We start from the raw sequence: 17,284 nt of genomic DNA on the forward strand, positions 1-17,284 counted from the left end.
AGACTAGCAAGCAGCCTGGGAAACTGATTCTCTTCGAAGCTTCTGAAAGGTTTACACTGAGTCTACCAGTGTCTTTCTATGGACTGATTCTAAACCACATGCTGGAATGCCTCTTGCAGGCAAGGAAGGGTAAGGGAGGGTGACCACAGATATAGTATGGTCAGGGCAGAGTGTAAAATAAAGCTGACCTCATAGACACAGGATAAAGTTTTCTTCTTAATCATAAAATCCACACACGACAGATCAGATTGAAACAGACAGAAGCATACATCCACATATACCCACACATACATCATGTTGCCCTGAAGAGAGTTAATGGCCTCTAGTTTAGTATGACTTGACCAGCTGTACCTGGATGAAGGTTATTAACTTATCGAGAGGATAATATTCAGTGTCTGAGAGGCATAATTTTGCCCTTTGACGCCAAGGATGATCAAGGTAAAGGGACTTTGCCGATGAACGTGAGTGTTTTAGGTCTCCGGGGTACATAATCTTTATAGAGGAGAAGCTATATTTGGTGAGGGACTCCTCTCATTGTCAACTAGCTCTTTTTACTCTAAACTCTCATCAGCAATCTAGAGATAAAATTAACTTGCTAATGAGAATTAGCGATGCTTATTTTTATGAACAAGTTTTTGTGCAGGATTTCACATCAAACTCCTGCGAGTTTGGGTAACAGCAGTGATGGTGATGATGATGATGCAGCGTTAGGATGTTTCGATTACAAACATAGGAACCTCAATTCAAAAAAAGTACAGGGATTTATTACCTTGTATAAGGAATCCCAAACTACTAAGGCTCCAGGTTTTTAGGCTCACACTTGGCATCATGGGACCCAATTCTTTCCTTCCAATGTGCTATTCTTGGCGTGTTAACAACCTGCATGGCTTCAAGGTGGCCGCAGGTGTTCCTGTCACTGCATCCTTATATACCGATGTCCAGAACTCTGCGTGTGCATATACAGTACTCTTTTGTCACAGGGTCTGTCACAGGTCAGAAATGGATTACATGGATCACATGGAAGCCAAGGGGAATGGAAGTAACATGATTAGCTTGGGATAATCTATATTTAGCTCTTGAGGAATGAAGCCAGCCTAGCCTCTCAGCTGGTCGAGATTCTTTATCTAGTGATGGGATTTAAACCCTGCCTCTACAGGACTACTGTGATCTTTCAGCAATACCTTTCACAGTTGAATATAATGGAATTAGAAGAACTCTAGACATCTCCCGAGTTCCACTTGTATCCTTTTGTTTTTCCACGCTGTGTAGCAGTAACTATTTCCTTCTGGTAATCAGGCTCAGTCACTTCAACCACAACATAATTATCTACCCTCATACCTTTTTAATTTTTTCCTTTTGGTCTGTTTGCTCAGTGGCAGGAGGACTAAAATGGCAAGAAGGTAGCCTCCGCCAGCAGTTGGAATTGTTGTGCCTCTGGTGTCAATATTCCTGCCTTGAGTATTAAGGTGTCCAAACGAGCAGAGCCGCAGAAATAAGGGAAGCAAAATCACACATTTTTCAAGTGGCTCACTAGTGAAAATAGTGTTGCAGATGCTTGGATGCCTTCCCAAAGGCCGTTTCGCTCCTTCACTGCTTCGAGCATCTCAGCCACAGGTGCTAAATCACGTTAAGCCTAAGCCAATCACATAACCCTTCTACCCTGTTTTCTACTGGTCTACGGGCGTTCACGTGATTCAGTTCTCGTGAACTGAAGGCTCCCGAAAAGAATTTTTTCTCTCTAATAAGCATAAGGAATTTGAGGAGGGAGTTTGCCCCCTTTCTTTGTGCTGAGGGTACTTTCATATGAGAATGTGATATCTTGAGTAGTGGCAGCTACTTTGTGATCAAGAGAGGGCAAAAGTCAACACACTGAGGTCCCACGATGAGATCACCGTATCACTGAAATAACTCTGGGATACCCATTCTGGGTGTCTTCTGAAGTAAATAAATTTATATGGTTTAAGCCATTATTAGGTTCTTTGTTCTTCCAAGCCAAAAACACCCTAGATGAAACATACAGGGAAGGTGGGTACTATAGGTGGCAGATCATACTGAGTGCAGCAGCCTGGTGCAGGGCACTGAGGACCCAATTATTCCTATATATATATTTTATTTTTTAATTTATTTTTTAACATCTTTATTGGAGTATAATTTTTTATACTTTACAATGGTGTGTTTTATACTTTACAATGGTGTGTTAGTTTCTGCTGTATAACGAAGTGAATTGGCTATACATATACATACATCCCCATATCTCCTCCCTCTTGCATCTCCCTCCCACCCCTCTTGGTGGATACAAAGCACCGAGCTGATCTCCCTGTGCTATGCAGCTGCTTCCCACTAGCTATCTATTTTACATTTGGTAGTGTATATAATAAGTCCATGCTACTCTCTCACTTCGTCCCAGCTTACCCTTCCCCCTCCCCGTGTCCTCAAGTCCATTCTCTATGTCTGTGTCTTTATTCTTGTCCTGTCCCTAAGTTCTTCAGAACCTTTTTTTTTTTTTTAGATTCCATAAAAATGTTAGCATACAGTATTTGTTTTTCTCTTTCTGACTTACTTCACTCTGTATGACAGTCTCTAGGTCCATCCACCTTGCTACAAATAACTCAATTTCGTTTCTTTTATGGCTGAGTAATAGTCCATTGTATATATGTGCCACATCTTCTTTATCCATTTGTCTGTCGATGGACACTTAGGTTGCTTCCATCTCCGGGCTATTGTAAATAGTGCTGCAATGAACATGTGACTCTTTTTGAATTATGGTTTTCTCAGGGTATATGCCCAGTAGTGGGATTGCTGGGTCGTAGGGTAGTTCTATTTTTAGTTTTTTAAGGAAGCATACTGTTCTCCATAGTGGCTGTATCAATTTAAATTCCCACCAACAGTCCCAAGAGGGTTCCCTTTTCTCCACACCCTTTCCAGCATTTATTGTTTGTAGACTTTTTGATGATGGCCATTCTGACCGGTGTGAGGTGATACCTCATTGTAGTTTTGATTTGCATTTCTCTAATGATTAGTGATGTTGAGCATCCTTTCATGTGTTTGTTGGCAGTCTGTATATCTTCTTTGGAGAAATGTGTATTTATGTCTTCTGCTCATTTTTGGATTGGGTTGTTTGTCTTTTTGATATTGAGCTGCATGAGCTGCTTGCAGATTAATCCTTTGTCAGTTGCTTCATTTGCAAATATTTTCTCCCATCCTGAGTGTTGTCGTTTCATCTTGTTTATGGTTTCCTTTGCTGTGCAAAAGCTTTTAAGTTTCATGAGGTCCCATTTGTTTATTTTTGGTTTTATTTCCACTTCTCTAGGAGGTGGGTCAAAAAGGATCTTGCTGTGATTTATGTCATAGAGTGTGCTGCGTATGTTTTCCTCTAAGAGTTTTATAACGTCTGGCCTTACATTTAGGTCCTAGATATATTTTAGTTTATAATATTAGCTAAGAACTTAGGCATTCTCTCTTTCTTCATGCTATGAGGCACTGTTCAAAGTACACCCATTTTATTGTCAACCTGCCTCAGGTTCTACTATCTACAGCTTAAGTTTATTCCTGAGAGACTGATCTAATTTTGGTGAAAGATAAAGTCAAATTTCTAGACCTGTAGAACTAAGGATAAAACCTCAAAAGGCAGTACGTTTGCCGCACTAAAAAGCATCTAGCGGCCTGTCAACCTTCCCTGGGAATACTCCTGTGTTTCAGGAGACGTAATAGAGTTAGTGTAGAGAACGAGATACCAAGAATATAATGATGAATGATCTGTTCCAAGTTATTTGACACGGATACTTAATCAATGTCTACATGTAGTTACTTGAATACAATATTGTTATCAGGTTTGTTGTCCTACTCTTACTTTCCAAACTAACGTTTTCCTTAAACATGTTAGACTACAATCAAAATACAGAACATGAATAAAGCTCTTGGTTGTCAAGACTCAACTCTGTTTTATTTTATCTTTTTGTAATTAATACTCTCAGACCAAAGGAAAGAGAACAAATAATTATAGATCCATAGACTTTCAATAAAAAGAAGATTACAGGTAAAATAAACATCAGGTAGCTGTCAGTGAACAACAGGATATTTCAATCATTCAAGCCAGGTGTCTATTCATTTAAGAACGCATATTCATTTACACATAGAAAGACTGCAGATAATCTACAGTAGCGTATCTCAGAATGTGTTCCCTGGAATGTTACTTTATACTCCCCCCACCCCGCCCACCTGCCAAAAAGACACATGTCAAATAAACCTGCATAATACGGCACACAATACCCTCCTCTTAGATATTCACAATGTGCATCAGTATATTAGAGGCTTTGACAGGTTATTCTGTAAATGAGCCAACTAATCACAACCTATCATGGTCAAATTTATTAGACTTGGGAAATCCTTTGACTATGTCCATTATCCTGTGGAATAATTATTACAAAGAATACATTTGGGAAATGTGTAAATTCTGATGATATCAGGGTTTTGAATCTCCAGGAACAAAAGTTATTTTTCATCATTGTTTCTATGCTATGAAGTAATGGCAATGAACATTTTGCTGCAGTATGCTGGAGCAAAAAGCTAAGATTTAATATATGAGATATTGTAAAATCTGAGTATAAACACCTGAGTTCTTTTCTATAATGGAGAACTCCTCCAAATTTCCTATTTATAGTTTAGCTGGTCCAACAACAAAAAGAAGATGATATCTCAAAAATAGTTTGTGCATACATTTCCATCTAAACATATGCTTAGGTCAAATTTAAAATGTTTCTTCTAATAGATTCTATTCCAGATCAATCTAATAGAATGCATAGGATTGTATGCATGTGGGTCTTTCTATATGAACAAGGAAAAATGTGCTTACATAGTTTTAAAAAAGACTTCTTTTACCTGACCCCAATGAGGATATAATTTTTTAAAAATATAAACATATTTATAGAAATATGAATAAATAAACCTATAATATAAAGTTAAACCACATTCACTACCAATTTCAGAAACTCTAGTTTTAAAAATAACTATGTCAAGAAAAAGTTTAATACTAAATGGAGCACAGGGAATATAGCTTACTGGTTGATAAGTAAAATTACTTTATTATAATACTGCTGTGGAATAAAATCACACACGTAACTTGTACATGCAGGGGAAATACAGCCTAATGTAAACAGATGGTTTTTAGCACATTCCTTTACTAGAATGTGGTCACCTGCCACAAAGTACACAAGCTCATGCATAAGATCAAGACTTTACATACAGCTGAGATCACAACATCATGCATATAACAGCAGCGTGCTAGACAATCGTACCACAAACTGTGCGGAAGTTCGCCCCCACCCCATAAGCCACTGCCAGCAGCTGCTGTGGAGTTTGGTTACCCATATCCGTGACATGAACGATGTCCTTTGGAGAATCTCGTTCCCTGTGGCTGTAAGTATTCTTATTTTTATAATATTTTAATGATGCTTGCTATCAAAATGTTAAGTACATAACTAGAAATTATGGAAAAGTAGACTTGTTACAATACTGAACAATTATATACATCTTATCTCAGGTACTTAAAATAAACACCACTTACATTTAAACATATCATCAAAAATAATTTACTTCTCAGGCTTAAATGAACCCAAATAACACATCTGATGACAGTGTTCCAGTGAAGGGGGAAAAAAAATCAACCTCCATAAAGTATTTCCTGACTGCTAGCACTAAAAAATCATGGCAAGAGTCATTCTAAGACCTGGCTAAAGTATGACTCGTTGTAGGTAAGTTCTATATAAAAACATCTATTAGGATAATCTTTCAATTATATTTTGGTTGGATAAACAACCAAATTGATATTGATTATTTATTAGTCAATGAAAGCAAGTGTGGAATAGTTATCAAAATACTTCTCATTTCCCTGCACCTACAAGTGTACTTCAATGTCCTTCCACGCCTATTTATGTCCTAAGTATATTCTGGTAAAGAGAGAATTCTATTTTGTTATTAGGCGACAGCTGCTTGCTGAGTTACTGATGTTCATAAAAGCATAGAAGCAGAATTCTGGAACCAAAAGTCATTTTGAATGGTTCAGTTCCATGCCGCCTGGCAGCAGTATGTGCCCCTTTCAAAACAGTAAATTCAATACTTCTGGAATGCTCCAGGATATCCTTGAATCAGGCCAGGGAGTAAAGAAAAAAATACAGCCAACTCTCAATAACAATGGTAGGTAGGATGGATAAGTAAAAATCTGAAGATCTAAAAATCTTATTTTAATTAGTAAATTGAATCCCCTCTTTAAGTAAATATTTGACTGAAAATTTTTAATATTTTTTTGCCAGATAAAAAGAGGACTTTAATTTTGCCTCTTTTCTCTGCCCCCACCCCCGCCCAAACACTCTAGAGGAGGTGAAGAACTCTATAGTCTGATATATGTAGCTGCAAAGATGGAAACATATTTTGACATCTAGCTTTTCCAATTTAGATGTTTAAAACTACCCATATCATATTCTAGTATATAAGGGCCTATCTACAGTTTCATCTTTGCATAATAAGGATGCTTTATAACTTGTTTAAAAATTAGTACTCCTTTAGCAAGGAATGACTACTTACCATAATCAACATGAGCAGTCACATCCAACTTGTCTGACTTTGACAAGCTATAACTCAGTACTTACCAAGTTACACTTGCCTTAGAATGTAACATTTGCAAGTGATATGAATTGAAGATGACAGTTTTACTCAACATTGGTGTTAACTCATGACTGGAGCCAGTATGCCTTGATAAACTGGGCGTAAGACAGGGCCTGTAATAGCTGCCTTTCCTGATCCCTGCGTATCTGGAGTAAAACACCGTACTACTCTGCCCCAGTTCTTCTCCAGTAATCGTCACTCAGTTACCTCAAGATACTGATGCGAAATACTTCTTATTGTAACGCTAGTCATATAACTGCTTCAATTAGCAACATCCATATTATATTGGTTTCAAATGTGTAATTTGAACTTTAACTGCTTATAAATCATTCTACTTTCATTAAAAGTATCAGTCTTCTATTCACTGAAAGTAAAAACTGGTGAAAGAGAACAAATATAACATATTTGTTGCTTATAACATATTTGCTTTATAACATATATACTCTGTTGTATTTGGGCTAAGACTTAACTGATGATGTATATGTATTAGTAAACCTTTGTAGCAGTGTTATATTTTTATTCATGTACAAGAAAAATTTAACAGAGAAGTCATATATAATAAGCAAAAGTCAATTTAATTTCAAAATGTCATTTGTATTATTATGTGCATATTTATAAGATCAGTAGTTCTTTAATATGAATTAATATTAATTAAAGAATATTAATATTAAGGTAACTAGGGAGTCCTTAATACCTCTACAACAAATGAAGAACGTTGGTTTTTGAAAATTAAATAAATTAACATAACTGCCAGATAAATTTTTCCATAGAAAATGATCCACCCATAAGTATTAGTTCTGAGTGTTACATAATTTCTATTAGATTTCTAAGAGTAAGTCTAGTAGATACTTAAACGTTTCTGAAACTCTGAATCTTTCCAGAATATATTAAAATAAGAACAGGGGTAAGGGGGAATCAGAGAAAGAATTGTCTTCACATTTTGATCACTCATATGTTATGTTAAGAAATAATTAAATAATTAATTAATTTCAAACAGTTCTTTTTGCTTCTCCCACTCTCCCTGCTCTCTATTCGTGTTTGCTTATTGTCTTAAGAAAAAAGAATTAAAGAAATAATGCAAAATTATTCAGTTTTATAACAGAATCTATAAGTTGTTTCTATGCCATCATGTATTAGATTGTTAAAGGCATTATTTAAAGACATTTTGATGTGTCACAGACTAGAAAAATGTCATTTGTGATTATCTCTGATAAAAATAGCATTGTTAGTAAATGGAAATGATGAAACAAAGAAAATGCTGCAGATAAAGTTTGATGAACATATTTTGTGCTCTCGACTTATAATGTAGTAGTATCTCAACCAAGTCCAGTGGCGGGCTGCATATATGTCATGGAAGCTGCCATACAAAGTGAGCAGTAGCAAAATTAGAACATGACATGGTAAGGTAAAAAGAAATGACTAAGTCACATAGCAATAACTTCAAATACCGGGCTTTGCAATGATTGAAAAGTCATGTTCAGTGACTTGTAATTTACTTGCAAGTTTATTATGTTGGAAAGCTGCAGCAAGACAACAATAAAGTTCGCAACTGTTACAAATATTCAAATTCTTCACTTACCTCATCTGGGTTGGCATTAAAGGTGAGGCTGCCTTCATCCAGCTGCATGTACAATTTTCTAAAAGAAAATCCTAGAGGTGGGTTCTTATTGTATATGGAACAGTGACCCCAAGTGGATTTACACAACCTGTAAGTAAGATAAAAGCAGACGAGAAAACATGACTATACTGAATTTTTCTAAGTTAAATATGTATATATATGATAAAATAGTGATATGAAATAACATAAAATTGGATTTTACAGCTCTAAAGTATAAAATGTTTACTTTTATACTTGTTTTATTTGTTTACCAGAGTAAGATAGACAAATGTCTTCCATTTAGCAGTTTTGACAGCACTTAATAAATGTGTTACAAAGATTAGTAATATTTGTTAGTCCTACTGAAGTTGAACATAAATAACGATGATGATGATGATAGCCAACATTTACCAAGTGCTTACTCAATGCCAGGCACTATTTAAAGCATTTTAATAGTATTAACTTGTTCAGTCTTTACAACAATCCCATGATTTGGTGCTACAGATAAAGAAACAGACACCATAAAAAAGTTGCCCAGGGAAACACAGCTTGATCTGAATCCAAGGAGCTTACTCCTGAGTTTGCAAACAGGCTCCAGACGCGCAGGCTCAGCGGCCATGGCTCACGGGCCCAGCCGCTCCGAGGCATGTAGGATCTTCCCGGACTGGGGCACGAACCCGCATCCCCTGCATCAGCAGGCGGACTCTCAACCACTGCGCCACCAGGGAAGCCCCTGAGTTTGCAATCTTAACCAAGAGTTTAAATAGAATTAAGCAAGTATGTGCTCTATTGCGAAATATAACCGAATTGGTGGAAGGAGGAAGGTTGCTGGGCAGAGGGAGAAATTGTAATGCTATAACTTCAATACTTAAATGAAAAGTTGCAACATTAAGTTTAGCAGTTTCAAAACGCTGGTTCTTTACTATCACAGCTATATATGATTGTTTACAAAATCTGTAATACTTAAAATGCTAATGGTTCATACCTCAAAACACACTGTTTCTACACATTGGTATACCTGTTTCCAACTCTGTTTGAGGCATTAGCTACTGGTTGTTATTTGAAAGCTAACGTTTCATCTTATTACAATGCCTGGAAATTCTGGATGTATTCATCCAGAAAGTGAACCATAGTTTCACTTTCTGATATTCATCATTGATTTTTGGCTCAAACTTCCTTCTTTTCTCACACACACAGCTTACAAGAAAACAAAAAAGTTACCATCTCAGCCTGTAACATCAAAATTTCTGAGGATAGTGGGTAAAATATCTAATTTTGTATAGGAATATCTTCTTAATAGTTAATTTATATTAACTAATGAAATCACTGATTTCGTAACAATGAGTTTAGTAACTTGTTAGAAAATTATCAATATTTTAGCAGTCTCTTTAATCTAGTCCCATAGCTTTTGATTTTATTACTAAGCTACATGAAAGCAACAGAACCTCTCAACATCCAAATTAAAAAAACAAAAAACTAAGCTAGCCTTTAATTTATCACTAAGAAAAAAAAAATCCAAGCATCAGATATATAGGCATAATTATGTGGTAAACACTAAAGGAAGCATTTCTTTTAAAAATGAACAATCCAAATTTAAATCCCAAATGAAAACCACATTCTGATTGAGTTCATATAAGCATAGAAATAAACTCTTATACAAAGTTCAAATATAGGATCATAAATTAAGTTTGATGGGAATACTAAAGTGTAGAAAAGAGGTTATAAATAAAAGTGAGCCAGTTTTAAAGTACTTTGTTTTTTAAGAAGATGTTGGGGGTAGGAGTTTATTAATTAATTTATTTATTTTTGTTGTGTTGGGTCTTCGTTTCTGTGCGAGGGCTTTCTCTAGTTGTGGTGAGTGGGGGTCACTCGTCATCGCGGTGCGCGGGCCTCTCACTATCGTGGCCTCTCTTGCTGCGGAGCACAGGCTCCAGATGCGCAGGCTCAGTAGTTGTGGCTCACGGGCCTAGTTGCTCCGCGGCATGTGGGATCCTCCCAGACCAGGGCTCGAACCCGTGTCCCCTGCATTAGCAGGCAGGTTCTCAACCACTGCGCCACCAGGGAAGCCCTAAAGTACTTTTCTTTCCTCTTACACTGAACAATTAAAAATTAATAACTATACTTTAAATATTACTAATAGAATTTCCTCTCACTTCCACAGTAACTTCATTATGACAAGACAAGGGAAGAATAACAAGATGATATTGATGATTTTTAGCTATTTGAAAGTTGAGAAATGAACTACATAATTAATACTATAATTCTGTAGCATCGGGAAGCCTGAGTTAAAAATGTCATTGTTGGTAATACATTTTTACTAAAGTTTGGCTATTTAGATAATTGATTCTCTCCATAGATTTTCATTGAAAAATGGTTTTAAAGTCTCAAAAAACTTGTTTTTAGACATGTTTTACTCCGTTCAGAAGTTTCATTTTAAAATAATGAGACTTAAGTAAACTTTGGTAAAGAATGCTAGAAAACCCAAGATTCAATGATTCTTTCATTTTCATGACTCATGTATACAATCTGTTAAGGAGTAACTTAGGTTCCATAGATTCTATTGCACCAAAAGTTCTTAGATTTATAGCTTAAATTTAACCTGGTAAAAGAGCTGCTGAAATTTCTACAGTCTACTTTCACTTCAGCAAGTAGATTATCTCTTTGCTTTCCAATATTTGCCTAATTCATTGAACAAATAGTGGTTAGAAAATATAAAAAGTAGATGAAATATTCACCAGTTAAAGTTTATGCTAACAAGCAGCACCAACCCCCCCCCCAAAAAACAAACAAACAAACAAACACAAAAAACCCACAACCTGTAGGCAAGATTCTACTTAGAGCTATCTGGATCCAACATGGTGGACTGAACTTACCCTTGCCAGAGAAGTTCATCATTGGCCAGGTCCTGCCAAACACAGGAAGCTAAGCAGAGGTCAGTTGCATTCAGGTAGGACAAGATGGTAAAGCTTAGCTCGGGAGGCAACATTTCCAAATTAATGAATCCTTCCTGTTCTTTCGATTTCCTTGTCTTCAAAAGATGATATATATCAATGCCCCCTTGGACTTGTTTGCGATGACTGGTGTTAGAAATGCTGCTGGCAGCCATCCTCCTGCCCTGCTCTCTGCTGAGGTAGCCTTGCTCACTGTAGCCTTCCTGCTGTAGCTGCTGGTTTCTGGCCACTCTCCACAGCCCCTGACCCATCTGCAAGCCTGGGAGAAAGCCAGAATGGAGTAAGAAGGCGACATTACAAAAGTAATCCACCTTTCCCTGCGGTACAACAAGTCTACATGAAGCATTCATTTATCAGAATGAACATTGCTCATTAAAGCGTATTAAATGGAGTAGGAAATTACAAATAGTTGGAACATAGTAAGTATGAAACTTGGATGGAGAACTATTTAGTTTGATTATCACCTTTATCTCAGTTTGCTAACCACTTTTAAAGTCCACAGGTGACATAATCATTTTTCACAAGGTAAGATTTAAAAGTTACTGACGTCTTAAAGACTCTTACAAATTATAATTATGTGGACTTATGGGCCAGTATTAAATACAACTCTGATCAGAGCACAGGACTTCACTTAAAAGACCTGTACACCCTGCTTTTTATCACAACCCAGGCTAAGCTAAGCTAGGCCCTTTTAACCAAATTCCCAGATGCATAACAGCTGTGAAACAGGCTTTTCATTTAATTCTTGCCAGTCTGCTCTTAAGTTGTAGGCTGTAATAAAATGTAACATAGGCCCTGAAGTCTAATTCAGAAACCTTATAAATTAGACACGTAGGACTCCATGATAAAGAGCTCAGTAATTACTATTTGATTCTGTTGCTGCTTTAAGTACAAATCATAATTTAGACTAATTTTCCAGTTCTTCTCCAGGAGCCCTATGGACTCCTCAGAGGTACCTGGGAAAAGGCAGGAGAAGGGATGGGAGTGCTCTAGCCTCTTCTCTCTCCACTTGACCTCCAACCAAAGTAGCTCTACATTTATCTCTTACAAATATCAGACTTCCTCATATACAAATATTTAGAAGACTATTGGCCTAGACTTTCTATTTCACTTGGTTTTGCAAATAAGTAACTTTTCCTGGGCAAATAAATTCACTGAGAAAAATGAAATCAGGAAGAGCTTTTAACTAACACAAATAATTATTTTCATGATCTCTTTTACAAACAAAATATTCTTGTTTTAAAAGCCCAAGTTGACTACTGGGACGTGCGTGTTTTAAAAATTTGGAGGAAGAAATGGATTTTTGTTCAAAATCATTAAACTAAATTTCATAGCGTGACCTAACCTTAAAATATGGTTTTGTTTTAATTGGCTGCTTACAATAAGGAGTAATAATCAAACAATAAAAAAGCAACCCCTCCCCAAGCCCACTGGTGACCAGAAATTCTGAAAATTATTAGGAATAATTTGAAAATTGAGTAGAATTTCAAAGAATGTCACCGAGTATTTTTTCAGTATTTAAAAGGGCATGTATATTTATTGAATTATTGTCTGTTAGTTGGATAATGGCCACTGTAACAGGCTACTTGTTGATTAAGACAGAAAAAACAGTCCAGGATAATTTTTCTCTCTTTGTCCTTACTGTGAACTGCTTGGAAATCCACAAGCTTACGCTATAAAGAGATGCGGGAGGGAGGATACAGAGAGAAGGAACATATTAATAATCTTTAAATGTGGGGAAATTTGTTTTTGCAAAGAAACCACAAAAGGTAGTAACTTTTCCTCCCTATGACACATACTACCATAATGGTAGCAGTTCCTGAAGTAGTGGTTAAGCTATTAATAATTAAATTCTTATTTTCTATTAGAATGATTGAAATCCCAAACTGACAACACCAAATGCTGGCAAGGATGTGTGAATTCAAAATGGTACAGTCACTTTGGAAGACAGTTTGACAGTTTCTTACAAAAATAAACATACTTTTACCATATGGTCCAGCATTCATGCTCCTTGGTATCTACCCAAATAAGTTGGGAACTCATGTCCACACAAAAGCCTGCACACAAACCTGCAGCTTTAGTCATAATTACCAAAACTTATAAGCAATCAAGTTGTCCTTCAGCAGGTGAATGGATAATTTACTGTGGTACAACCAGACAATGGAATGTTTAGTGCTAGAAAGAAGTGAGCTATCAAGCCATGAAAAGATATGGAAGAAACTTAAGTGCATATTACTAAGTGAAAGCAGCCAATCTGAAAATGCTATGTCATATGTGATTCCAATTATAAGACATCCTAGAAAAGGCAAAACTACAGACAGTAAATTAACACAGAAAAAAATACAGAATATCAACAAAAATTTGTAAGGAGCTATAAGTTTCCTTAAAGTTTAAATATGCTATGTCATGTTACAACGTAAGTACAACTTAATTTTGACACAAAAGACTCATAAACATTTTAAAATTTTTATCATAGCCATTTCTCTGTTTATCTTAGCAAGAAAATATCTAGAAATTGAATTGATTGCTAAGCTCACCCAGTGTATCTGTCATCATTTTAGATAATTATATTTATTCTTCTCTTTTGCATTTGCAGCACTAAAGGTAAATAATCAAACGTGGTGACTGATGTCTGAAGTCTCAAGATTTAAGGCATTTAGTATCAATTTTGTATGTACTTTCCCTACAACATCTTTCTAGTGACATATGGTTAGGCAGCTGATATTACTCTCAGGGATGTTGCTAGGGGACACAGAATCAGGGTGATTTCCCTAGGCTCTGGACTTTAATGGGGATCACTTAAATAGAGCACTGGATAAAGTGATTCGGAGAGCATCCAGCAGGTAGAAAAGAGGTTAAGCCAACAGCCGGTTCTTAGGATTAAAAAAAGTTGATGGGGAGGGTGGAGGTTTGAGGCTTATCTACACGTGATTCAGACAAAGAAAACTGCATTTTCTATTCTTCTACTGCTAAATAAATATTCTTCTATTGCAAATTACCCTTGCAGGATGTCTTTTTCCCTTTAAAGCAGTTCTTGATATGGAGCACGAACACAGTATGATAAATCACTTGAGAAGGATTACTATCATATATTTATCCTTCGGAGAAAGGAAAGGGTGTTGACAGTGTTCCACCCCACTCCCAGTCTTCCTTAGGGTAATAGTGGTGTGGAATGTGGACAGAACTGTCAGAAAAGTGATAAAACTCTCAAAAAGACAGGAGATCCACTACAGAAGCTGCGAAGCAAGTCACGGAGGGAGCATAGTGCTGTGGACTCTGAAGTTGAACAGACTTGAGTTCAAATCCTGACTTCACTGATGAGCACTTACAGGACCTTGGGGAATCTACTCGACTAGTCTAAGCTTTGGTTTCCTCATATTTAAGGTGATAATTTGCATATAATATAGGGGTAATACATATAGCTCAGAGAGCTGTTGTATTAAACATTACATATAAAGTGCACTTCACAGCTAATAATAAAACGTTAGCTCATTTGTTTTGACAAAACCATATTTTCACAGAATGAAAATGATGAGCATTTCAGTAAAACTTATTGAATGATACTTCAATTATCACATAAAAAAAGAAATCCATGAGTGAGTCTACACTGATGATCACTAAATATTACATGAAGAAAGGAAAGCTCTTCCTTATAGTAAAATTCTGAATAATGAGTTAGAAAAATCATCATTTAACTACCATCATAGAAAAACTAATTCTTAAGGCAAGAATTATCAGTGGGTGCTGAATCTGGAATTTGATAAAGAATGGAAGATTTACAGAGTCTCAAATATATTACTCATTAATTACAAAAAGAAATTAAGAAATCAGACAATATTTAACCAAGTGTTCAAACTTAACATTTACCAATAAGAGACAAACGGACATATATGCCTCTCTGGACATGATACCCTGAGAAGGATAGGACATATATGCCTCTCTGGACGTGATACCCTGAGAAGGATATAACAATTATACAGTACTCTGGCCAAAAATGTATAACCTTTATCTAATCATGAGGAGTATCAGAGAAACCCAAGAGTCTATAAATAATCTTTTTTTCCTTCAAAATTGCCAATGCTGTGAAGATAAAGAAAGGAATCATTCCAGATTAAAGGACACTGAAAAACATGACATCTAAATGCAGTGTGTGGACTGGATCTTAGCATGAAAAAAAAGTGCTAGAAAGGACATTATTGGGATAACTGAAAAACTAGACATATGGGCTGTAGATTGGATAAAAATACTTATATGAATGTCAACTTTTTTGAATTTGATAACTGTACAGCAGTTTTGTCAGAGTATATTCTTGTTCTTTAGGAAAAAAAACTGAATTATTAAGGCATAATGTATAAGACAGTCTCAAATGGTTCAGAAAAACAAACATCTGTCTCTATACAGAAAGAATGTTAACGCAATGTTGCAAAATGTTTAAAATTGGTGAATCTGGGTAAAAGGTACACACCAGTTATTTTTATTAATCGTACAACCTTTCTGTAAACAGAAATCTCCTGGTTGAGGAATCCAAGCATGTGAAATTTGAAAATAACTGAGTTTGATGTGTACTAAGTATAAGAATTACTGCCCTAAGAGCTTAGCGTCATACAGACTGAAAACCATCACGGAGATAAATGCTCAGCATCACAGTTTAAGAGTAGCAGAGACCCCTGTCAAGGCAAACATCAAAATAGTAAGAATTATTCTTGCCAGTTGTGGTAGAAAATTTTCTTTTAAAGGCTGAAGAAGTATTTTTAAAGAAAGTAGGGGAAAAAAATACCCCTTTAACTTTGCATGTGCAGATTTAAGGCTTGGAATTCCTGGCTGCGTTCTCTCCTTTCATACATAATATTATGTGCACAATGTTTTTAACATAATATTTAATAATATAAATATTAAACCATAATATTGTTTTTGTACTATAAACCACAATTTATTTAGTACTTACTCTATGCCAAGCATTGTGGAAGTTTTAATACATTATCTCATTTTTGTCCTCAAAACAACCTTCATAGGTAGATATTATTCTAATTTTATAGCTGAAGAAATAGTGACTCAGAGAGGTTAAGCAACTTTGCCCAAGATCTCAGAGCTGGCAAATGGAAAACTTAGGATTCCATCTCAGGTCTATCTGAGTCCAAAGGTTAGTCTTAACCACCAAACCTTATGCCCAGAACTGGCAAAGACGATCCACCATCTGCTTCTTCATCACTAGCTCTCATCTCTTCTCCCTCTGTCACTGCTTATTACCTCCATGCTGCTCCCAGCTGCAGCCTCTCTTTAGGCTACTGTTCTTGTGGAAAGCACATACACTTTGACGTGAAAAAAGATCTGGTTCAGACTCCCACACAGAATCTGTTTAGCTTATAGTCTGTGGTACTCATTTTCCTCACTAGATAAACAGTGAATAAGTCTTATCCCATGGAACTTAAAGGGGTTAAGAGAACCTAAGCCATAGGGAATTTATCATAACAGGTAGTTTTGTAGTCACCACTCAGTCCCCTTTAAATGATAACTCTTATTTATTTTGGTTCTCCCATTTCAGAGTACACCTGGTTATTCTGGACCTAATGATCTGAGTAGTTATAATCCTGGTTCCAAATTCCATTAATTGAGGATCTGTGAATTCGGAGGTGCCATTTACCTTCGCTAGGAGAAAAAAATAACAACTAGTAAATATATAAAGTTAGAAGAAACTAACTTTGCTTAGGCTGACACTCTTGGCTTGGCAAATAAGGTCAAGTATTTAGTTATCAGTCAGTGATAACAGAGATACCTTTTGGCATTTAAGTACTACCATCATCTTTAATCACTATAGACATGTTTCTAGAAATGAAAACTTTAAGACTTCATGGGAAGATTCAACATATCAGGAGTCCTTATGGCGGTATCACAAAATAAATCGATTAATAAGAAAGTTCTACTCTAGATCTTTATGACATCTTCACATCCCAGGAACTTGAATTATAAAGAGCTTTATGGATAGAGTGTCAATTTCTTGGATCTTTGAAATCAATGTTACAACTGTTGAGATCTATATTTTTAAAGCATATTTCTTGATTATAAAATACGAATTAGG

The 17,284-nt window shown here is 36.0% G+C and overlaps 1 protein-coding gene across 1 annotated transcript in view; it reads right to left on the reverse strand.

Annotated features, from left to right (window-relative positions):
- FBXO8 (F-box protein 8) overlaps positions 1-17,284 on the reverse strand; it is a 39,582-nt gene that overhangs the window by 13,188 nt on the left and 9,110 nt on the right. Inside the window, exons 2-3 of the mRNA XM_022594901.3 lie at positions 11,131-11,467; positions 8,240-8,366 (exon numbers count right to left, since the gene is read on the reverse strand). Coding sequence (XP_022450609.1) covers positions 8,240-8,366; positions 11,131-11,459 — 456 coding nt within the window. The 5' untranslated portion in view covers positions 11,460-11,467. The remainder of the gene's footprint in view (positions 1-8,239; positions 8,367-11,130; positions 11,468-17,284) is intronic.

This window comes from Delphinapterus leucas, chromosome 6 (assembly GCF_059928025.1).
Source record: "Delphinapterus leucas isolate spDelLeu-1000000601 "Yukka" chromosome 6, BTC_Dleu_Yukka2, whole genome shotgun sequence".
Taxonomy (NCBI): domain Eukaryota; kingdom Metazoa; phylum Chordata; class Mammalia; order Artiodactyla; family Monodontidae; genus Delphinapterus; species Delphinapterus leucas.